At 36.7% G+C, this 24862-nt stretch overlaps 1 protein-coding gene across 8 annotated transcripts in view; it reads right to left on the bottom strand.

Moving 5' to 3' along the window:
- LOC126967578 (syntaxin-1A) overlaps positions 1 to 24862 on the bottom strand; it is an 83542-nt gene that overhangs the window by 5372 nt on the left and 53308 nt on the right. The window contains exons 4-9 of one of the 8 annotated variants that reach the window (XR_007730035.1): positions 23311 to 23385; positions 21846 to 22102; positions 16569 to 16706; positions 13222 to 13332; positions 12428 to 12666; positions 6556 to 6594 (exon numbers count right to left, since the gene is read on the bottom strand). Coding sequence is in view for 6 of the 8 variants with exons in the window: in XM_050812107.1 (XP_050668064.1) it covers positions 8539 to 8628; positions 13222 to 13332; positions 16569 to 16706; positions 21846 to 22102; positions 23311 to 23385 (671 nt within the window). In the remaining 2 variants the exon portion in view is untranslated. The other 7 variants (XM_050812110.1, XM_050812112.1, XM_050812111.1 and 4 more) reach the window with 7 other exon arrangements.

The raw sequence follows: 24862 nt of genomic DNA, 5'->3' as shown, positions 1-24862 counted from the left end.
GTTAATAAATGTCGTTCTATATACATTTATGGACATATCATTCGCAGATTCTGATAGCGGAACGACAAAAGTGTGCTTAGAGAAAATGTAAGCACAACAGTCGTGTTTCAACTGTCGCTGTCCGAATCGGGTTCTAATTCAACATACGTAACCTGAACTGAATAATTGTTTTACATTGCCGCTCATTGTCCAAGAATATTTTGAACAACTGGAGTAAATGCGGCAATAGATATACAGCAGTCAAAACTTACTATGGTGTAATTTGTGGCATGTTCCATATTTCAGCTTTGTTTTTATACGACGTGATTTGTCATATATATTATAGAAATTCATTGGAACAAATACATATTCTCCTAATTTACCTATGGGTACCACCGGAAGTTACATTGTCCGGGAGCTCAATAACGAAACATTTTATCCACTAAAACACACACACACACACACAAACGAAAATTCTTCAGGATAGAACTAACTTCCAATAGTATACTAATTTCATATTTTAGCAATTTTGTCAAGTCGATATAAATGGGTAAAGATGAAATAAACGGATGTCACTTCATCAAGGACTATAGTAGTGATCAGCTTACACCAAACCAACCGCGACGGATAGAAACAATAACTTAGTATCGAATATTCGAAAGACTGTCTTACGTCTATCATGCTATCAAATGTCACATTAATTATTTATCTTCATACATTTTAGAGTCACGATTCTGCGTATACAGCGATATCTCAATTCTCCAATGCATCACTTACATGTTAACCTGGTCTACCCATCGGTCATATCTTAAATTGGAGATATCAGATTGTAAGCTTTATAAGCAGCCACACTGTATTAAACCTGGGATCAATTGAATTACTTTCGATTGGGTTACATGTCCGAGTTATCTCTACGAGTGTGTTGTGTTCGTCGATTTTTCTTCTTATTAAGAAGCTATAAATAAAAATACTTTCAAAACAGGAAATCTTGATAAGCTTTTGAAAATATTCAACGACATGCAGTTTTCATACAAACTATAGGTGAGTACTGGGTCTGAAATCTAAATACTAAAATGTAGCCATGCGATACGATAAGTAGATTTTACTAGAAAAACTATAGAATAGTGATATTATTAAGAACCATGTTAAATTCATTTAAAATTTTAAACTGCAAAGTATTAAAGAGGAAGCGTAAAATTTTTCAAACGATAGAAATATCGCTGAATATGATGGTAGTAAAAGAGGGTTAAAATTATTCTTAGAGGGTTGAAGAATTTTCACAAGGGACATTCATGCATCGGGGAGGGGGGAAATAAATTAGGTAATTCACCATAGATTTGAGAGAAAGTCAGCTTATCCTCAAACGGAAACCAATATAATGCCAATTTCATACATCTAGAGACAAAAACCAATCACATTAGGCCAGATTGCAGGTATGATTAAACTGGGCTGTATCGTTTTAAACATTTGACCGTGAAAACAATTCGCCGACAATCAATGAACCCCCTCTCACTGTAATTTTTACTCGTTATTATGTAGAGATGCACCAATGAGTTTATATTATAAATCTACATGTATTGAAATACATCTACAGTGCTTCATATGTATGTCATGCAAATTTTATAATCCCAATAATTATTAAACTTTACTAAAATTTCGATCCGATGTTATGAAAGCGATGTCAACAATCGAATGATATATGAACCGATACAAAGAGCTAGGTGTACGCCATGTAGCAGCCCAGAGAGAACAACATCAAACCTGCCCCCTGCCGTCTAGAAGAACGTGTTATACACGTAGCCAGTCGCAATCAGGCCGAGCACGAGCAGGCACAGCATAATCATTATCTTCTTCTGCACAGTGGCAAACACAACACGACATTAGTACACTAGGCTTGACGCGGCGAGCGGCCGCGAGTCGCGATCGCGTCACTCTTGACTCCGCCCCCTTAGGGCGCGGCCACGGCGTTGCGTTGCAACTACACATCGCAAGAACGACACTACACCGCAAAAATCTCGTTTTTTACCCGATGTGCGAGACACTCATTGCATTGCAGTTTTGTACTACAAGACACCACAATGAAAAACTCCGCGATTTTAAAGGTTTATTTTTCAGTGTGATGTTGGAGATTATTACGGTGCGATGTCGAAGATATTTACGGTGGAACGTCACACCGTATTCAGAAAGAGGCCGCGACCCGCGAACGCTCGCCCGCACGCCCGCAACTGTTACCTTGAGCATACCGTGGGCGACGGACGCCTCTCAGGCGAACATACTGGACACGTAGCCGACGACCACGAGCCCCAGTATCAGCAGGCACACAAGGATCATTATCTTCTTCTGTTGACCCCAGACACGAGCATGTAACAGTACTCTTTAAACTAGCCCAAGGGTAGCGCCGTGTTCCCACAATATCGCTTCCACTTTTATTTATTTTTAAAATTAATCATTAAAACAAATTCATGATCACTTCATTCTACTTGGGCTTTCGTACACATTACTTATGTGGCAGTTAGAAGTACGATATTCGGTTACTTATTCCAAAATCACATAAGAAATATCAAAAACAAATTTATGAAACTACAGTCATTTCCTGTAAACGATTAAAATGATTTTTTTTTATAAAAATGAAGGGATAAGTGGAAATTTCACTTTTCACTGCTGAAAGGATAATATTTAATAAGTTCCTATAGGCTACAAATTCGCGGGCTAAATTTATTATAAGTGCGTCATTTGCCTCAGAACCAGAAAATAAGGAAAATAAAAATAAAATAAGTAAATGAAAATAAAATAAATAAATATATTCTTCAAAAGTACGATCATACTATTTACAATGATTGTAAGTCGACAGAACATTATAAATAACACCAGCTTTCGTTACAACATAAGCTTGATTACAATAATTTATAAACAAGAAATACAAGTGTTGTTACACTTGTATTATGAAGCACATAATAGTTTCAATAATAACGAAAATGGCATTAAATTGTCTCGCAGTCTCCATTTCAGTAACTTATTGTAAGACGTACGTAGTACTAATCACTATTACCTATAGTTCATTCATTACAGTGAGCTAGTGAAATCGATATAATTGGACTCGGTTAAAATGCTTGAGACACTTGTTCATAAGGAATTAAAAACAAACGGTTGAAAATAATTTATTATTATCGGTACTGATAATAAATTAATTTATTAAGTTATTAAGTTATTATTACACTTATTTTACTAATGTACAGGTTTCACTTTTTTAATATTAACTAATCCGAGTTAAAGTAGCGATATAGACGCGCCCTAAGGTTTTAAGGCAATTGTTAGCTGTACGATCTTTTGTAACGGTTACAATGCAATCTAGCCCGTTGTAATGAACAAAATGTAGCTTCTCCCACAAAACAATATAATCACAGATGATTCAACAATAGTATGTGCGTTTTACCATAACAACGTAACTAAAGTAAATATAATTAGGAAATAATAAGTCGAAGGAATCATTGGCAATGTTCGTTTTAAATGCATGTTATACGAAGCAAGACAATACGTGTAAGAATAAACATAACGTTAATTAACGTTTAACTCCAACTAAACAAAACATATTATGATGACAGGTGGTTACATTTACCTTGCAACCCAGTAGAGACCTAATAAATTGGTAAAGATAACACATTAACACAAATCTCATAAAAAACTACAGTAGCCAATAGCGATTGTTTACGACATGTTGTGATTATAATCTGACCAATGAGAACACAGTACCGCACGCCCGCTAACTCGGTTGCGTGGACTGTATGCATTGCGATTATATAGTTATTAGGAGTCTACAGGGTTTTAAGTTCTATAGGTGGATATAATCCCTGCGCATACACCACAAAAATCACCAATCAAAAGTTCCATTTGCAAACTAACGACTGCTTGGTGACGCTTGTGCGTATACATTAACATGATAATGTTCTGTGCCTGTTCTCACGCGCGGGGTTATATATAAACAACAATAAGTACTTCAAGAACATTTTCCCTGGATCTGTATACCTATCGATCCATTGTGACATCCGGTTTCCTTTTATTACGTAATTATAATGTGCCAACGATCATTTGTCGTCTGAGGGAGTTTTACAGGGCGCGCTTCCACCGATAGATTTGCAAGGATGCGTAACGATGGCTGTGTTTGTTTCCACAAGATAGTAAATTAAGTGATTCTATTGATTCTTAAAAAAACACAATATCCATCCCTACGCATCTCCGCACAACAGAGATGTAAACGCAGACAAGGTTATTAAGCTGAAATATGTTATAAGCACTTTACGCCATTTGTTCGTTTTCCTTCCTATAATGACCCGGAAAATGTTCATATGACAGAGAATAAAACGTTTATTAGTATGAAACCCTAGAACTTACTGGTAAATCGCAATTAATTAATTAATAATAACATACTGAATGACAAATAGTTCCACGCAGCTATTTTAAGTAACATTTCCAAAATAATCACATTCATCAATCGAGTTTGAGGGTATATTGCATAACTATAATATACAATTAGGTATGCATTATGGATATAAAGATCGCAAACATTAATTCAATTAACATAAATTCTGAAGATGAAAGTGTGATTAAATTCACAATACGAATAGGTTTAAGTTAAAAGTGACAATACAATAAACTTTTAAGAACATTGTAACAAATAAACTAAAACTAACCATTTGTTAATACTGCTTGTGATATAGATAGTAAGGTATAGAAGTTAAAAATAAAATATTTTTAGAACAATTTATATGCACGCTTGTATCATGAAATATAATTGAGTTTACTCGTTTCTAACCTGTTTCTCCTACAACAGTTCTATTGCCTGTTATGTGAAATTAAAAGCAAAATTTTTACTTATATTGACAACTAGCTGACCCGACAGACGTTGTTCTGTGCATAATAAAAAATAACTCTTGCGGATGGAATTTTGGAAAATCCGTTCTTAGCTGACCTCTACTCGGTGAAAAGAATATTCCTACCAAATTTCAAGTCTTTAGCTCTAATGGTTCCAGAGATATCGTGATGAGTACGTGGAAATCTCTTATATATATATATATATAGATGAAAGATTCCATCAACAAGGTTTGAATTGTGACATATGATCAAATTTAAATACTTACGGCCGTTCCCAATATACTATCTACAGATAGAGATATATTACTATCTTCTACTGTCAGTAATTAACTGTCAATTATCTGAAGCTGTCCCAATATACCCGACAAGTCATTCTTATCGCCTTATATTGGGACGCGTGAATTGCAATTTCCATACAAACTTCAATCGCTGGTAAGCTATACGTCGTCCCACAGACAGACTACGTGTACGGATGGACGGAAACTTAACTCAAGGTGAGTTACCGTCAATAAGTTTACAGGGATAGAAAAGTCAACGATAGTTACGATTTTTATCTTAAGTAGGCCACAACCGGAGACAGACTGAATATTGTGAACGGCCGTTATAACATCGAATATATTATTGAATATGTAATTAAGGAAACTGATTAAATATATAAATGTCAACACGGAAATAGTGAATGAAATTATCTTAACTAGATCTATCTTTTAGTTGCAATGTTATTCATACTTTTAAATTGTATGAGTTTGGTATGCATTACTTCTAAGCATCTGGAAAACAGGTGTATGACAAGAAAAAAAATACCAGACTTTGTGCACCATATAAAGTAAACAATATGTTATGTTTTTTAAAGTGATAACCCTCACTTCTAGGATTAATACACAAATAAAATTTGAAAAACACAATTTTATGAACGATGTGGGATTCGAAGCTGAGAGTTGAACAAAGCATACAGTATTTTATAACGAGGCGGTACTCGAACGGTTAGCTCAGTTGGTTAGAGCACCGGCACGGAACGCCGGAGGTCGTGGGTTCGAATCCCGCATCGTTCATAAAATTTTGTTTTTCAAATTTTTTTTTGTGTTATATAAAGTTTTTAGGCAACTTTCGTTTATATTAAGTAAAAAAAAAGAAATAGAATAAACTATAAAACTAGATATTTCCATTACTATACGAAAGAAATATTTACAAACAAGTGTTTAATTCATTACTACTATATACATTTATAGCTTAAACTAAGCACAATCTTCTTATTGCACTAGACACGATGCAATATTGTCTACTTTCCACTTTGAGGGTAGTAGAATAATTCAACTACATATATTCAATATCCGCGAAGATTATTGCATTGTACAATTAAAATCACTGGGTGCTCTGTATACAAAAGCCAGGTACACTGTTGGCTTTGCAGAAGTGAACTAAACCGCACTGAAAGCCACGAACGAAACTTCAGAAGATAGTTAAGCGGCTATTTATCGTCATTCGATAATCAAATTGGTAATTTCGTTTAATATCCTTATAATAAATCATCATTCAATTAGCCATACAATATTGAGCCAAATGCATTTTTCAAAGTTCGCTTTGATTCAAAGATATTGAATCATTGTGAATAGTTCATAGTAGTGACGTCACGGCGTCATAGGTCCCGTCCGCCGTGTTCGGCGTTCCTCACGCTAGCTGGACTGCGAGTATTATTATAATTATAATCAGCGTAACGGACAGGCATATAACGAGGAAGACCTTTTTCTGTAATGACAAGGTAAAAAAAAAGCTATATGAATCGTTCGGTCAATCTCGCAGGTAAATACTAGAGAGAAGATTAAATAAATTATTGTACAATGTAAGACTATTGTACGGAATTGTAGTAATAATAAAATTAAAATATTTACATACCAGATTACGTTTGTTAGAAAGCGAAGAGTTTGATTAAGGATTGTTAAACACAATGCTGGCGATACTATAAAATTGCATGTTAATAGGATTATTAATTGATTGTTAGTACTAAAAGCATACAACAGCCTGGCGTGGATCGTGCAACTATAAATATAAAATTAATACGTTTTAATACAATGTGTACATATCTTAGATAATTTATACGTCTGGATAGAGGCCAGGTTTATTACTTTTGTGCGCGTGAGAAGCTACGTCTTACACTCGCGATTTGTGTTAGTGTGCGTGCATTGCTCAAAATAGAGGTTAGCTGCCAACCTCATAGTTTATCTAGATGTATAAATGATCTAAGAATAAAATCATTATCATCTCCTTCATGTACAATGTAATGTTGTGTGATGTTATTGTACCAATTTAAATCAGAAATAAGTATTTAACAAATAAAAATGGGGAAATCGACTGCCGAAAGTTTTATTATATTTTTATTACTTCCATAAATAATTGTACTCATAAGTTGTGAATACCTAAGTAGAAAATAAGGTAGTCATCATTATTTACAAAAAAAAACTTATTCGTTATAAGCCTATATATTTATAGCTTGAATTTAAGGAGATGTTTCAGCGTACAACAGAAGAAATTAATGGAAATTGTGTACAAAAGGTATTCAACGACAAAACAGTTATTTAAAGAAATTTAATTTAAGCTGAAGGTAAGCTCCTGCCAACTTGCATCACTTCAAGTGACATAATATTAGCCGCAACAATTAAAATTGAATTCGTTGTCAAAGAATTATTTGTTTATTGCTATTATGACACAGACATTTACGTCACATTAGCTCTGACCAATGGCGACGCTGCAATTATTGAATGTCCCAAGATTTTATTGCAATTTTTAGAAATAAATTTCTTGCTGAAAATAAATAATAATCTATAACATTGATATAACATAAAGATATATTTGATTAAAATTTGAGTCATTATTGTAAGCCCTATTGCCGTTTACAATTGAATGCAATCACTTCAATAATTGCGACCTGCGCATCAATATCGTTCACCGCGTAACATCATCACTAGACACACCACTACAATATTGTCTCTCTTCTATAGTATCTACTTCAAGGACAGTAGGACACTATAATATATAGAATTATTTATTTTACATTACAAAAATTATTTGTCTTTGTGAGCTGCACAATAATTTTAGGGGATCACGGCCTCCTTGAAAAATATGTAATTCAGTAACAAAAATGGTACAAACATAATAGTGTATGTAACCTTCTATTAAGTGAGGCACACCTGTGCTAGAAGGCCACGCCATATCAATTAATATTAACATTACCAAAAACTAGGGATCAAAAATTAAGTCAGTAAAAATATGATATAACAAAAGAAAAATATTAAACGGACAAGATGTCTTTGTGTGTGTGTGTGTGTGTGTGTGTATATATGTGCGTGTGTGTCATTGTTACTTTCCGTAAGGCAGTAATAATTATTATATATTACATAAAAATTTACTCCGTGTAGTTGAATAGTTCTTACATTTCAACATAATTCATAGATTTCAACCAAGTGGTTATACTTCGCCTACATTCCACTTTGACAAGCGTATAGATCTCGACCCTTTTACATTAGTAAGACTAAATCAACTCTCAAATAATTACGGTACATCAAAGTGTAAATATCAGATATAAATCCATATTATTAAGTTGAAAATATTACCAATGATCAACACACTGAACTGTTTATATTGTAGAGGTGGCATCACATCAATGACGTCAAAGTTCCCGTCCGCAGTTACTCCTTACGTTAAGTAGACTATTGCGAGTACTATTGCTACCACTATAAGTATTACCAGAGTAACCGACAGGCATATTATCAGGTAGATCTTTAACTGCAATGAAAAAGTAAAAACAAAAACAAAATAAATGATCCGGCAATCACAGAGTTTAGTTCAACTTGAACTGAACAAAACAAAACTATATCTTTTAAACGGCAATGTTGCATGAGTCATAAATGAGTCAAATGATATTAAAATGATATTATAAAAGCTGAATATCTTATTTAATTTAAATCATGGTGGAAAAAGGACCAAGGCATATGATCAACGGCCTGACAAGGATACTTAAACCACATAATAAGATTATCCCCGCGCATCATAGACCAAGTATAGTAACTAGACTGATTGATAGCCTCCGTCTCACTCACACGAGAAAAAGAAAAACTTATGCGAGTCTTATGTAAAGAAATGAGATAGAGTGATTAGATTTTTTGTTTCGCCATGCGTGCCGGTTTTTTTCAAGGTCAGCACACCCGGTGCGCTAAACAAACTCGACAGCGCTGCACAGATATTTTGTTTACTTTTATTTGTATCCATTTTGCGTCTATAAAAATAGCTATTATTTTTGTGAAACGTTTGAAATATCCACTATTTATTCAACATCAGTGACAATTTTAAGTAGAATCGAAGGAAATATGGTGCGATGTTGTGCTTTACAATGTAAAAGTGATAGTGAAGGAACACTTGTGTTATATTATATACCTATTGTATCTATATATATATAGGATACTAGCTGACTCGACAGACGTTGTTCTGTACATAATAAATAAAATACTGATTTTTTATGAATTGTCAATAATATTTCATAACATCAAGAACTATTTCGTAAAATATGCTCACTGTTGTTGTAATGAAATTGTTTCACGGCAGAACTGTCAAACCGTGCGTCAATAAATTTTGTCATAGAAAATATGTCCACACAAAACAAATATTGGAAATAAAAATAATTATGGGTTCCAAATCGAAATAAAAACTACCCTATCTCTCAAGTTGGACTAAACTGCACTCCATGAAGTAACCCAATTTAAATCCGTTCATTAGTTTAGGAGACCATTGCGGACAAACAACGTGTCACCTAATTTATATATATTAAGATTATCTGTCTCATGTTGGCCACGCCAATCCCATGTCTGGTTACTATACTTGGTCTATGCCGCGCATTATGACAGTCAGCCATTTTAGTGACATCAAGTGTAACCATAACTTTAAAATATCTGTGTGTACCCAGAGTACACAGGTAAGAACTGAAACTTCTTTATGACATATCATTTTTAGGGATCCGTAGCCAAATGGAAAAAAACGGAAGCCTTATAGTCGTAAATCCTATTACTCCACTGCTGAATATCTAAATGATCGGACAGCCTGGGACTAGACTGTGATTATTTTATAGCGTTAGAAATGACTGTACAATATTGTATATTTTTATTGAAAAGAGCGCAAAAAAAAAAGAATGCTGAGAGAGTTTCTTGCGCCGCTTCTTCTCTCTCAGAGCGCCATCAATTGTTTCCGAAGCGGTAGTAGTATCTAGTAGTTATTAGAAATGACATCAAAAAGAATTCTAAAGGAATCAATTTTGAGAAAATAAATGCCTTTTATGCCTTTTTAATCGTCATGTGTCTCTGTCCGTCCGTATGTCAAAGCTACTTTTCCGAAACAATAAGAAAGAACTATACAATTGAAACTTGGTAAGTTGATGTATTCTGTGAACTACATTAATATTTTTACACAAAAATAGAAAAAAAAACCAAAAAAATTTTGGGGGTTCCCCATACTTAGAACTGAAGCTCAATTTTTTTTTCATCAAACCCATACCTATCTATGGATAGGTCTTCAAAAATTATATTGAGGTTTCTAATGTCATTTTTTTCTAAATAATAAAAAAACAACATGGCGCGTAACTGAAAATCGTGACGACATCGTTATAAAATTTCTCTAATACGTCAATAAAGAAGTTTCACTTCAAAAATCACCAAACAAAAGTCCGTGAAATATACGAATGATTGCTAATGTCACACAAGAAGTTGAGTATGACTCGGTTCCATCCCTGTTACAACGCGCGACAAATATGCAAAGCAATAATTCTATAATAATTAAAAGCATTGCGTCGCTACCATAAGCCCACAGTGTGTAATATTTACTGAGTTTCTTGTGGCTTCTTCTCAGCTGAGTCACGTAAATTAAGTGTCAAGCCTAACGATTCTAGTGTAACGGTTCTTCTCCTCGTGTGTTTGAAGTTTGATTTAAAAAAAGTTCCTAGAAGACTAACTTCACGGAATAGTTCTAATCTGACTGTTGTCTGAAATACAAAGCTTTTTAAAGAGTTTTAGATTATACTAGCTGACCCAGCAAACGTTGTATTGCCGATATTAAAATCGCGATACAAAAGTAACTGTTGATCGTAGATGGGTGAAAATTTGAAGTTGCATGTATTTTTTAATGCTGACTCATAGTAAAAAAAAATTAAAAAAAAAATGTGTGGACCACCCTTAACATTTAGGGGGATGAAAAATAGATGTTGTCCGATTCTCAGACCTACATGTACATGATGCACTCAAAATTTCATGAGAATCGGTCAAGCCGTTTCGGAGGAGTTCAAAGTTTAACACCATGACACGAGAATTTTATATATTAGATATGGACAACGTAAAATAATACTTATAAAATGTTATGCCTCGATGTTCGATGTTAAAAAGAACTAATTGAATCTCACAAATCATTGTTGCCGTAAATCCAACAAAAAGAGGTTTTATATTATGTAATATGTACCTGATATGTCATATATATACTGTTATATTTTATGTGCACTACCACCATTCAAGCACAGATAAAGCTCTATAGCCCAAACTATATAATATAATATAAATTAGTCTCTTAAAATGTGTAGTTACAATTATTAATAAGCGTCATTTAATTCGCTGTTTTCATGCATATTGCAGTTACAAATATTCAATACCATTAGTACAGACAACGCGCCAGTTGAATGCAGAGTTCAGGAATGTGTGTGCTGTGAGCTACCATTATCATGAGTGTGGCTAAAACATTTTCCGCCAATTCTCCTATTTGACGATGAAATAAAACTTTTTTTTGAAGTTATACTTCTTTAGGCGCGTTATGAAAACATGATGAGAGTGAAATTTCTAGATGCGCGCGCATCACTGTTACACAAAAGTAACAGGTTGAAGTTGGTTCCTTTTTGGTTTCTTCGTCCATTATTAGGATAGGCAAAGGGTTCAAGCCCGTACAGCCGTTATCGTTATTTAATAATTAATTGTCAAAGCTATCGTTGCAAGATTTTTACAATTGCTACATACGTAGAATGGTTCGAGGAAAAAATAATTTTAAGTATTTTTGCTTTGATAGGCCACAGAAGTATAACTTCTTGCGTGCATACATAAGTACACATACACTTTTCTTTTTCGAACGGAACCTGATAGTCTCTGATCAGTCACCATTAGAATAAAAAAATAACACGGCATCGCAAGTTTAGTATTAACGTGATAACATGGTATGCGTTGGCTACGGTATAGCACTACACTGTACGCACGGGAGCCGAGGCGTGCGGACAGCGGGGGAGATGTTCCCGCTCTTTACCTCAGGCCCCGACTGCATTCAACTCGCGCGCAAACAGTACAAACAAAATATGTTGAAATCATGCAAAATTATTCTAAAACACTGCAGAAACAAGCTGTCTGAAAGAGAAATGTTAAACAACCCGGAAGAAATTCCCCCGATAAAGACTTCCAAGATCCGACCTCCCACATCACCTCGCAATATATGATATACGTTCAATTAGTTTGTAGGTGATAGCATAGTTTCGGTTATTGGCACTGCTACAGCCCCTCATTTGATTTACCTTCCGCGCTTTTCTCGCCCACATGTGTGCTTGCACCAGTTCACCGCCGCCAGTTTCCACGTATTCGGTCGCTTCACTGACATGGTGCTCGATGCGATCTATCAGTTCACCCTGCTCGCGCTAAGGTCAAGGTCGCTAGGAGGAAACGGGACTCACTATCGCACATCGTAAACGGCCGATTGGTTCATACGATTACAGGTTATCCGCGTTAGTTGTTACAGGAGCCGTCCGAAGGTATTCTAAACGGGAAGGTGAAGTGTTAGAAGTCCGGAACGAAGAATGCCGACAGCGTATTAGAGTACCGAGAATGAAGAGCACGAACATTGATGACTTAAATGTTAGATTACAGATTAGTTAACATTAGTACGTAGACAGAAGCGAGACAGTGTTAGTTACAATAGTAATTACATAACAAATATATATAAACATAAACAAAATACATAAGGCAAATTACGCACACATCGAAACGGTACACGTTAGTGAAAAACACAAGTAGATTATTGAGAAGCCCATTTCCATTGAGTGATAGTATTGTTAGATGAAGGTTATCATGAACAATGAAAGCCAAGTCGACAATGCACATTAAAAGGGTGAAACATAAACAGTGGTGTGAACCAATCACCGAGTTGTCAAGGTTATAACAAAGGGTGGGTGGTTTGAGCCGTTCACGAAAACATACAATGTGGGAACGAGGGATCGGATACCGGATGCGGAGAGTGAGGGCGGGAGAAACAAAACAAAACAAGAGACACATTAGAAACGTATGAAATGACTCTGTTATAACTAGGACTCACCCGCCGAGCTTTGCTCTGATATTTGAGTGCCTTCTTTGTGTCTTGTGTGGCAGTTTGGACATAGTCAACAGCGTGCTCTACATGATACTCAATGCGGTCGATCATCTCACCCTGTAGCCAGTACAAAGCGTTACACATTTACAGTTATCGACTCAGATACAACTTGTACAATAGGCCATTTAGGCTACTCTAGATTTTTTTAAATGAAAATAAGGGACGAGACGAGCAAGACGTTCAGCTGATGGTAATTGATACGGCCTGCCCATTACAATGCAGTGCCACTCAAGATTATTGAAAAACCTCAAAACTTCTAAACCTAGAGACATAAGATGTTAAGTCTCGTTTGCCCAGTAATTTCATTAGCTACGGCGCCCTTCAGACCGCAACACAATAATGCTTACACATTACCGCTTCAAGGCAGAAAAAGGCCCGTTGTGGTACCCAAAATCTAGCCAGCACCCTGTGCACAGGAGTCTCCCACTGGAAAAAATATAGATACAAAAAAAAACAGAAGTCAACTGATTTCAATCCATAAATTCAATTCAAAGATTTTACTTTTCATCTTTTAAGCGAGATTTTGCAACATAAAATAATTTAAACAATACATTCTCAACTAATCGACGTCAATTGGTTCAGGTTGCCAACAGCACATTTGTTTACATGACCAACTAACATCAAGATTATGGAACAATATGGGATTCACGTCAAATTTGTTGCAAAACATTCAGATGTATTTTTATGGTACTAAAGATTGAATAACGTAGAATCTATTTGAAACACAAAAATATTTGTAACACCCTAATGTAATTTTAGTCGTCACGTGTGCGATCACTAATCAATCAAATACCATAACTTTCGTATTTTCCAATGTCACTCTTTTAATCGAGTATTCTGCTCATCAAAAATACAACTATTTGACGCTCGTCTAAGAGTGTTTTTTCATTACATTCGAAATACCAACACATTATTTATTTAGATCTTAATGAATATCATGTTTGCTTTTTGTATTTGTTCTATAACTCAACTAACATTATGTTTCCCATCAACACTTTGTGGTAATGGGTATTTTATATTAGAAAAGTCTTCTGAAATGCTATATTGCTTATTTCTTCTTCTTCTTATTTCTTCTTCTTCTTCTATATTGCTTCTTTTGTAAGTCTACCGTAGAAAACAATTTTTAGATATTGTATGTAATGACTTTAATACTAGGAAATAATTTATCTTTTAACAGTGACATAACCGTCGTAATTAAACGCTTAGTAATATCTCATATCCCTTAGCAATCTGACTCATCTGCATGTTACATCATTTAATTTAAGGAGGATGGCGAAAATGGACTTACATAATTTAAAAATTAAGGAAGCATCGTACAAAAACAAGTTTATATTAATTATAAACAAAAGTTTATACAATATTTATACAAAAATTATTGAGGCGCTAAGATATGGGAGTCGAAAGTAATAAATTATTATAATTTATTAAAAAACTAGCTGACCCGGCAAACGTTGTTTTGCCATATAAATTGTATTGATCTTGTGCTTGCTAGTTGATAAGAGATGGCGCTAGTTGTATTCATTAGTAACAATCACACTTCTTTTATATTTTGTATAATTCACACTATAGTTTTATAAATTTATAGCCTTTTTGTTATTCTGGTAAGCTATATTATTGTAAAGTTTCATCAAAATCTATTCAGTAGATTTTGCGTTCAAGAAGTTCAAACATACATCCAGACATACAAGCTTTCACATATTAGTAGGATATTAGTAGGATAAGTAATCTTGCACTAACGGAACGTTTTGCGCAATTGACATCTACAATTTTTTGACATGACAGCCATTTTTTATATTATGGATGTTCCGACACCATCAAACTATCCATACCTACTCAAATCAGTAATTCAATAGTAAGAAATTCAAAATAAGATTCAATAAGATTATTATCGGTTTTTGATATTAAAATCAGTAGGTAAGTATCTTTATAGGATTCGATACCTTCTTGAAAAAAGAATGAAATGTGAATCCTTAATTATTCGCTGGCCAACCTTCCACATAATATATATTATATTATCTTTTGGCAGACAGTAATTAGGCATAGGTACACACGCACTCACACAAATGATTGATTGAACAATAGATATTGATGAATAATTTTAGGTTATATTTTACTTTGAGGTATACCTTTATTCTCCCACTTTTTTAGACTTACTTACGATTTGCTTTTTTGTTAGTTTTGTTTCGTTCTACAATTATTGATAAGTTTCCATTATCTACGCCACTTCTTTCAGTGGGTCACAAAATACATGCATTCTCGCCATCCTCCTTTACCATCAATCCGCAATAATACCACATTACAAATCGTAAAGAGCTTGTAACAATTTACGAATATATGAAATTGTCCATCTGTAACAGATGTCGGTATACACGTACAAGATAATATGGCTGACTTAATACACAACATTAAACTTTCAAAACTTTGCTTCATGAGTCATGCCATCTGCGCGCCAAGCCTCGTTGTACTTGCCTTACGAGAGGATTTCCATTATCGTGTTACATATTTAGTGTAGGTAAAGACAGCTACATATTACTTAGTCAGGCCATAACCAATGTTACAATAAAAATTAACAAACTGCCATTACGTAACACTACAGTAATAAATATTTTATGCGCTAGAAAAAAGATCTTATCCCCAAAGATAATTTATGGCAAGACTTGGAAGGATGACGAAACAAGTATACATTCATACTTGTTCTGATGGGCAGATGACGAATGTGGTTCATCGGTTGAGCCATCATCTTCCAATAATAGCGACAATGTGATGTCAGACAGCGATTTTTATATGAGCGCTCGATTTTCAATTTTGTTAGATTGTGCGGTGAGTTCCTTTAAATCCGCACGCCACACAATCCAGATGGTGCGCAAGATATTTGGATATCCCAATATTGGGCTTGTGTCGTGCGAAGATGCAATTCGGCGACAATAATCAGGGCAAACAGTTCTTCAGAACACCCCGCGTCATAAATGCGGTAGTCCCTACTTAATTTTTCGAGCATCACTGTTTTGCACGCGGTCAAATGGTTTGAGCTGATTCTGGGGTGCACCACTTTGTAGAGGGCTAGAATATGGGCATTGCCTTGCTCTATAACGATCCCCAGTTACTTTAAAGGCAATTTGGAATCATATTGTGCCTGTACTCCTGCAACCCCACGCTTCAAACAGAAATAAAATAGTAGGTACAAGTGTCCGCTGTTTTTTCTCGATAGGATATAGATGCGGGTTGTTGTAGTATAGTGCCCGATTATTAGCTATGGTAGGAAAAAAAGTAGGAATAGACATTAGATGTATGACCTGACTCTCGACGAGCATCGCCATGTCCATGAACATGTCGTGCAGTTCCCGGATGGACGTCTCCAGCTTGATGATGTCCGCGTGCCGAGCCTCGATGTCTGCCAGCGTCTGCTTGGCCTGCTGCGTCTCCATTATTATCTGAAAGATATCCATTTATTTGTTATTGAATTGAAAACTTCCTTAGCCGTGTTGAGGACTTTTTGGTAGGGTAAAATCTTTGGGTTCGCATCACCAACATGCTCATTACTCGCGCACGCGATAAATAAATAATTAAAAAATAAATATATATGGTTAATCTTATAGCAGTATATCTGTAGCTATACAGATGACTTATTATGCAACATTAGTGCTGTGTATATCTTATCCCCTTTATTATCTTATCATATCTTATCCCCTATATTATCTCCTAAGCTAATGAACGGATTTTAATGGGGATTACTTCATGGTGTGCTGTTTGGTCCAACTTGAGAGATAGGATAGTCTTTATTTCGATTTGGGACCCATAATTATTTATATTTTCAATATTTGTTTTGTATGGATATATTTTCTATGGGAGAATTTAGTGATGCACGGTTTGACAGTTCCGCTGTGAAACAATTTCATTATAACAATACGAAGCATTTTTTACGAAATAATTCTTGATGTTTTGAAATATTATTGGAAAATTCCTACAAAACAGTATTTTTTTTATTATCTACAGAACAATGTCTGTCGGGTCAGCTAGTATATATATATATATATCTACCTATGTAATAAAAGTTATGAAAGCATTACCTTTATTGTAATACATGGGTTGTACATTATTCAAAAGAAACATAAAATTGACATTGATCTACGACTAGTATTTATACAAATTACAATTTTAATTAAATTACAAATGCAGTGCTGAGCTGGTGACGTGTGCTCTTATCGATTCAGCCGTATCTTCATTATGAAACACCCGCCGCAACAGACAACTTATTGCGTGACGATATATATCACGTATATATCTATGAGTACTATGTTTTAATACATAACAATATAGTTAATTGTAAACACGCCATTCGGTTACTACCATACTATTCTAAACAATTTGTTATGTCTTTAAAGTGATAACCTCGTGAAAGCCTCGCCTAGTATCGGAATACTGGGTCTCGAAATCTCGAGCGATTGCCAATTCCGTGGCCATCTGGAGGGCAAAGCCAAATTGGCTTCAAAGAAACTGGGCGTCATTAATAGAGCACGGCAATACTTCAAGCCGGCCCACATTCTAGCGCTGTACAAAGCGCAGGTCCGGCCACACATGGAGTATTGCTGTCATCTCTGGTCTGGCGCACCCCAGTATCAGCTCGATCCATTTGACCGCGTGCAACGCAGAGAAGCGCGAATTGTCGGGGACCCAGTACTCTGTGAACGGCTGGATCACTTGGCGTTGCGTAGAGACGTCGCTTCATTGTGTGTCTTCTATCGCATTTATCACGGGGAGTGTTCCGAAGAGCTGTTTTACCTAATTCCTGCCGCCGAATTCCACCTTCGCACGACACGCCACAAGTTAGGATATCATCCTCACCATCTGGATGTGTGGCGGTCCTCCACAGTGCGGTTTACAAGGAGCTTTCTTCCACGTACTACAAAGCTGTGGAATGAACTTCCTTGTGCGGTGTTTCCGGGACGATACGACATGGGTACCTTCAAAAAAAGCGCGTACACCTTCCTTAAAGGCCGGCAACGCTCCTGTGATTCCTCTGGTGTTGCAAGAGAGTATGGGCGGCGGCGATCACTTAACAACAGGTGACCCGTACGCTAAAAAAAAACCCTCACTTATAAGTATAATACACAAATAAAATTTTATGAACGATGCGGAACTCGTACCCACGACCTCTCGCGTTCCGTGCGAGTGCTCCCCCAACTGAGCTAAACGTTCGAGTGACGTATCGTCATGAAATCTTGTGTGCTTTGTTCAACTCTCAGGTTGTGGCTTCATCTGCAGGATCTACTTTACAGTTGATAGCCTGCTCAACCCCAATATTTGCATTTTAGGAAAATTACTTGAGATTTCGCTCTTGTTAATCTAAACAATTTGTTATGTTTTTAAAGTGATAACCCTCACTTATGGGATGACCTCGTGGTTTCGAGTACCGCAACGTTCATAAAATTTTGTTTTCAAATTTTATTTGTTTTATCATACTATTCACAAAAGCAGGGAAAATGTGAATAAACGACAAATGTACCTACGGTTTATTAAAATTTTAAATGTAGAGTTTTATGCTATATGTTTATATCACTGAAATTGTGTGTTTTTGTGTATTTTTGAATCCACAGACAAGGCTTATAACGGGATAAAACCACACTGTACAGACCGCCAGACATCCAAATGGCGGGGATGGTATATGATTGAATTCTTGTATATAATATATAATCCGAATCTCGGAATCGGCGTAAACGATTTTAATGAAATTTAGTATACAGGTAGTTTCGGAAGCGAGAAATCGATCTAGCTAGGTTTCAATTTAAAAAATGTAGTTTTATCCGTGTTTTAATGAGAAACAGCTAGAATAACATTAGAATACAAAGTTAATAATTTCGCCACTATATACAAGACTATAATAGCTCAGATGGGACATTGGGTTATCCGGAAAGAGGAAGACCCCGGATCGAATACAAATGACCTATTAGTTTTTTTTGGTTCAAGTTTTGTACATTCTTAAAAATCCGAGCAAGGCTCAGTCGTCCGGATATTTACCTATATACGTGTGCGTATTTAGAGTTGGCAGAAGTATTCCAGGCGAATTGAACCGTGAACTAGTGTAGATAATATCTCCAGCCTAACCTTTTCAGAGGTCTAAACTCGGAAACGTAATAGTTTTTGCGACAACGTAATAGTGTACTTGGAGTAACCTTAGTATGCGTCACATGTACGGATTACGTTTCTATTGAGATTGACGTAATCTCCCTGACCTTCGACTAACATTCAATTATGAGAGGAGATCCAGATTTTGATAAGTTACATGCGGAAAATATATAACAATTTTCCATTGGATTAATAGACTAGGAAAGTAACCAAATTGAACTCATAGGCGATTGTCCAAACACCCGCGCCGGCGAGGAATGGACTGACTAAAAACTATTTTATCGGTCAAGAAACGTACAACAGATATAGATACCCAATACCAGTGGGAGGCTTCTTGGCACAGGAAATCGGCTATATTATGGGTACCTACCACAACGGCGCCTATTTCTGCCGTAAAGCAGTAATGTGTAAACATTACTGTGTTTCGGTCTGAAAGGCCGTAGCTAGTGAAATTACTGGGAAAATGAGACTTAACATCTTATGTCTCGAAGTGATGAGCGCAATTGTAGTGCCGCTCAGAATTTTTGGGTTTTTCAAGAATCCTGAGCGGCACTGCATTGTAATGGGTAGGGCGCATCAATTACCATCAGCTGAACGTCCTGCTCATCTCATCCCTTATTTTCATAAAAAAAAGATACCGTGTGAACAAAAGAGACACAAATAGGTGATCGCCGACTGTTCACAATACTGGCGAGGGCTGTATCTACTGATATGTCGTAGCGACAAGAGCTATCAAAGATAATAATAATTCTCGATTGCTCGCTTGGCCGTCAAAAAATTCGCCAAGCGACTCCCACGGTTATTAGCAAATACAGCGAGAGTAACGCTCGTCGCTCTACTCCACTCGCAAAATCTATCGGAACTACAGACGCTTCTATAGTCCGACAACTTCGTGCGCGACCGTCTCACGGGGCGACGGACGGTGGCGGGGACGGGGTACTAAAGATGTCAGCGGGTAGCGGGTGGTGTTGCGGGGGAGGGTACGTGAGACTGCCGTCCACTATTAGCTCGCGGACTCGTTCTTAGCTTCTAGATCTACTTTCTTCTGGGTCATTGCGGGCGGTGGGAGAACTGCCTCGCGCTGACGGGATTAGAGCGAAACAACGTAGATTATAAGAAACAGATACATCAGAACAGGTAGATTAGAAGAAAGAAAAATTGAGCTGTTCATGTTGAGATCATTGCCACTCTTCTTAATGAGATGCTTTATAAAAAAGATCATTTGTGTATGTGTGATAACAAAATGTAAGACAAAAATAAACTCGAAAGGCTTAATTCTTAATATACATTTAGGTACTCGTAAGGACTGAAAAAATCACAAATTCAATTGCGTGTCGGACTCTTAACGCTGTGATTTTTAAAAGCTTTTGTAAAAATGGCACCCGTTTAAGATTTCAAAATCTTGGTCCTTGGCAACGTTGGTCAAACCTTCAGATGGTCTACTAAATGCATGGACGCGACCCTCTTTACGGTTTACGCATTAACTTGGATATTTAATATATTGAAGTTCGGCTTTTTATAAAAGCGTCGCTTCCAGTGCACGAATGCCGACAGAAAAGGCAATACAGTGAAAAGGTCGAGGGGTGTTTATCGTCCACTTGGCGCTAAAAATTTTATTGGCTGACGACAAACACGGGAAACGGCTGCTCGCGAATTCATCTGAATTTTATCGGTGAATTTACGTATTTAAAAATCATTCAAACTCGTCCCTATTACGCTCAAGGGTTCAATCTCTGTAACTGTGACAATATGATCTGAGCAGACCACGATCACATCGCGTAGTCGTCACTCAGTAGGTCTGAATTTGAAGACGTTTTGTCTTAAATGTACAAATTAAAATTGAAATCAAAATGTATCGACGATGCAGGTTCCGACCGAGCGCTCTTACAAACTGAGCCAACCGCCCGAGTGACGCATCGAACGTTAATCTTAGTATGTCTTGTTCAACTCTCAGGTTGTGGCTCTTTAAAATAACAAATTGTTTAGATTTGAAAGAGCGACTCCGTGAATTTCCTAATATGCAATTATTGGGTTTGAGCAGGTTTTCAACTGTAAAGTAGATACTGTAGATGGAGCCATTTATTCATCCGAACGTTTGGAGTGCATTAATGCTGCAGGGCAACTAAAGTTGGCAGGAGTCGAGTATGTAAATGCACTTGTTTTAATCATTTAAAACTGGGACACTTTAGCCTCAGTGTGCCAGCAACCCTAGGAATCTTACTGCCAAACCGCGTGGAGCAAATGTGTGCAACTTGATAAATATTGGACAAATTTAATAACACAAGTGAAGTGATATACACGCACCAGCTCAGGCTGCACGGGGTGGAAAAGAAGACACCGCCGTCCTGCTAAAATAGTCGCACGCCCGAAATGTAGTCATAAGTGTCAGCAGCGGGAAAGTCTTTCTATGTATTACTTCACAGCTAGTGACAGTACAATGAACTCACCCCCTGAGTGAAGACTGCCGGATTGTCCTGCTCCAGCATAGCCTCGAGCTCGTCGTCGGTGGTGGCGCGCCCGGTGATCTCCAACTGCCGCAGTATCCTGTTCTTGCAGCGGTCCCGGTAGTCGGTCTGCGTGCGGTTGTACTCCGTCATCACCTCGACGAACTTGCGCGACAGCGTCGAGTGCTGCGTCTTTCTTATCCTGAGATCCGCTGACGATTTGTTTGAGTGCTCCTCTTGTTCGATGTTCTGCTCTATGTCTGCAGATTCATTACAGCTTGGATTGGTATCAAACAGATTTTTTATAATAGATAACCGAGCGTACGGGTCATCTGATGTTAAGTCATCACCGCCGTCCACACTCTCTTGCAACACCAGAGGAATCACAAGAGCGTTGCCGGTCTTTTAAAAGAGTGTACGCAATTTTGTTGATACGTTCCCATGCCGTATCATCCTGGAAATACCGCACAAGGAAACTCATTCCACAGCTTGGTCGTACGTGGAAGAAAGGGGTGATATTCTAATTGGTGGCGTGTCGTGTCGAAGGTGGAATTCGGCGGCAAGAACCAGGTCAGACAGCTCTTCGGAACACTCCCCGCGATAAATGCTCAAGATTATTACCATTTCGCGCAACGAGATTTCACGTAAACAAGGCATCAATGACAGACGAACTGACATCGTAGCAATACGACTGTTTCAACCTTTTGGTTTGTTTTCGAAGACGTTGGTCGAGAGCTATACGTGTCTTGCAACCCGTTGCTCGACATCGACTCTCGGGATATTATTGGACATCTGCGGGTATAGTTGTAGCTGTAGTTATTGAATGGTACGGATGTACCAATGTACGAATGATTTACTAATAGATTCTGACAGCTTACAACCATTCATAAAAACTGAAGTGCCAATTGCACCTTTTGGTCTTGATTCCCGTTGATAATTGACATGAAAAGGTGCTAAGGTGCATAGATAGAACACAAAGTGGATTGAAATAGATTACACATATTATCTGATAGACATCTGATATCGTTTGACCACAAGTTATTATTGTCACTGGAGAAGGTTAATGTCTCAACTATGTAGCTCAAATAAGCTAATCAAAAGAGGGGGCTATAAAAACCAAAAATTGTCTTTCGTCTGCTCGTTTAAACTTCAATAGAGTAAAGGGACGTCCGTGACGGTACCTGCCTTTGGTAGACTCTACTTCTTTATACTTAACATGTTATTGCAACGTATACCGGGAACAGCTAGCATAAAGATAAGAATAATCACGAAAAATTTGTTACGAACGTACTCTGAATGACGTGATATTTTCACCCTCATTATCAAGTCTTGGCACCGCCTGTTGTAAGAACAGACGGAGAACTTCGCAACGGACATTCCACTAATAACTTAAAAGATTCAGATTACAATTAAAAGTTGAAAGCCTGTTGCTCGCCGGTATCGTATCTAATTGCAACATAATACTCACGTTTTAATTTTCCTCTCACTTTGTTGGCAGTTTTCTTGATATCGGCCATAAGATCTTCTAACTCGTGCTTTGTTTCTGAAAAGATAAAACTTTCTTGTACGTCTTCGCCGGGGAACTCGTTAATTATCAACGTTTAAATCTTGAGTAGCATTTTAATGAGCGGTGAGACCGCGTCACTACGATACTCTTAAATATATATATTTAATAAAGTTCCGGGAAAGCTTAGTTAATTATATTTACCATAATATTCTTTAATGGCCTTACACTATATCCTTCATTATAATGTAGAGGTATTAAATAAACGTGAACTTTTTAGATATTTGAGTCTTTTTATGGAAGAGGTGGACAAACGAGCGTACGGGTCATGATGTTAAATGATCACCGCCGCCCACACTCTCTTGTAGCACTAGAGGAATCAAACGAGCGATGTCGGGATTTTCGTAAGGTACGCGCTTATTTTGAAGTTACCCATGTCGTTTCTGGAAACAACACACAAGCAAGCTCATTTCACATCTTGGTTGTACAAGATAGAAAGTTCATGGAAAACCGCACTGTAGAGGAATGCCAGACATCCAGATTATTGGGATGATATCCATATATATATCCGTGTCGTGCAACGATGGAATTCGGCGGCAGGAATCAGGTCAAACAGCTCTTCGGAATACTCCCCGTTAAAAATGCGCTTCCGTATCTACGGAACGCCAAGTGATCTAGCCGATCTTACAGACACAGGATCGCTGACGATTCGAGGAGCTCAGCGTTGCACGTGGTCAAATGGTTCGAGCTGATCCTGGTTCTGTGCCAGAGCAGAGATGACAGCTTTGGCATGTCATTTATTATAGCAGACGCAGGTTTGGTTGAAATAATAAAAAGTGTGACGTCTTTCACCTAAGTATAACATATAGATAACACATACAAAAACGATAACGAAGGAAAGCAAGATAAATATCTCTCTTCTTTTTCTCACGCCTCGCTACAAATACTTTGTCTCTTTCATTCCATAGCGTTATTTTGCCGTTTGTTTGACGTTATGGACCCCGCGTAAAATTTATTAATTTTATAACACTGCCTCAGAAACTCTTTAAAATTTCGAGATTAAATGCACCATACATCCTTTTTTGTGTCCCTGACGCGTTTGTAAATAATGATTCTCAGTTGAGTAGTTAAGGAGACGAAGCGTAAAAAACTCCCATTAGCATTTATTATTGGGTATTAAAAATCAGAAAACGGTATGCTTAATGAATATTTCAATGATGAAACATCCAAGTAATACCAGTATATACCAGCGTATTTATGGGTACACTTGGCGCTGCTAGAGATCTCGTAATTTTTTTACAGTGAAAACATTAACTTATGGAGTCTTGGCAACCAATTAACATCAAACGTCTTTGGAGAGTATTCATTTAAGATCAGCTTGTTCATTATTCCTTCATATAATATATTATCTCCTTTAATGATATTTTATTAAACTCAACAAAAAAAAACGATCAAAAATATTTATCACGAGTAATATCAAATATTAGTAGAGAAACGTTATGAGCAGAATGGTGTA

The sequence above is a fragment of the Leptidea sinapis genome, chromosome 13, assembly GCF_905404315.1.
Source record: "Leptidea sinapis chromosome 13, ilLepSina1.1, whole genome shotgun sequence".
NCBI classification, from domain to species: domain Eukaryota; kingdom Metazoa; phylum Arthropoda; class Insecta; order Lepidoptera; family Pieridae; genus Leptidea; species Leptidea sinapis.
This window is presented reverse-complemented; position numbering and strand designations above follow the sequence as displayed.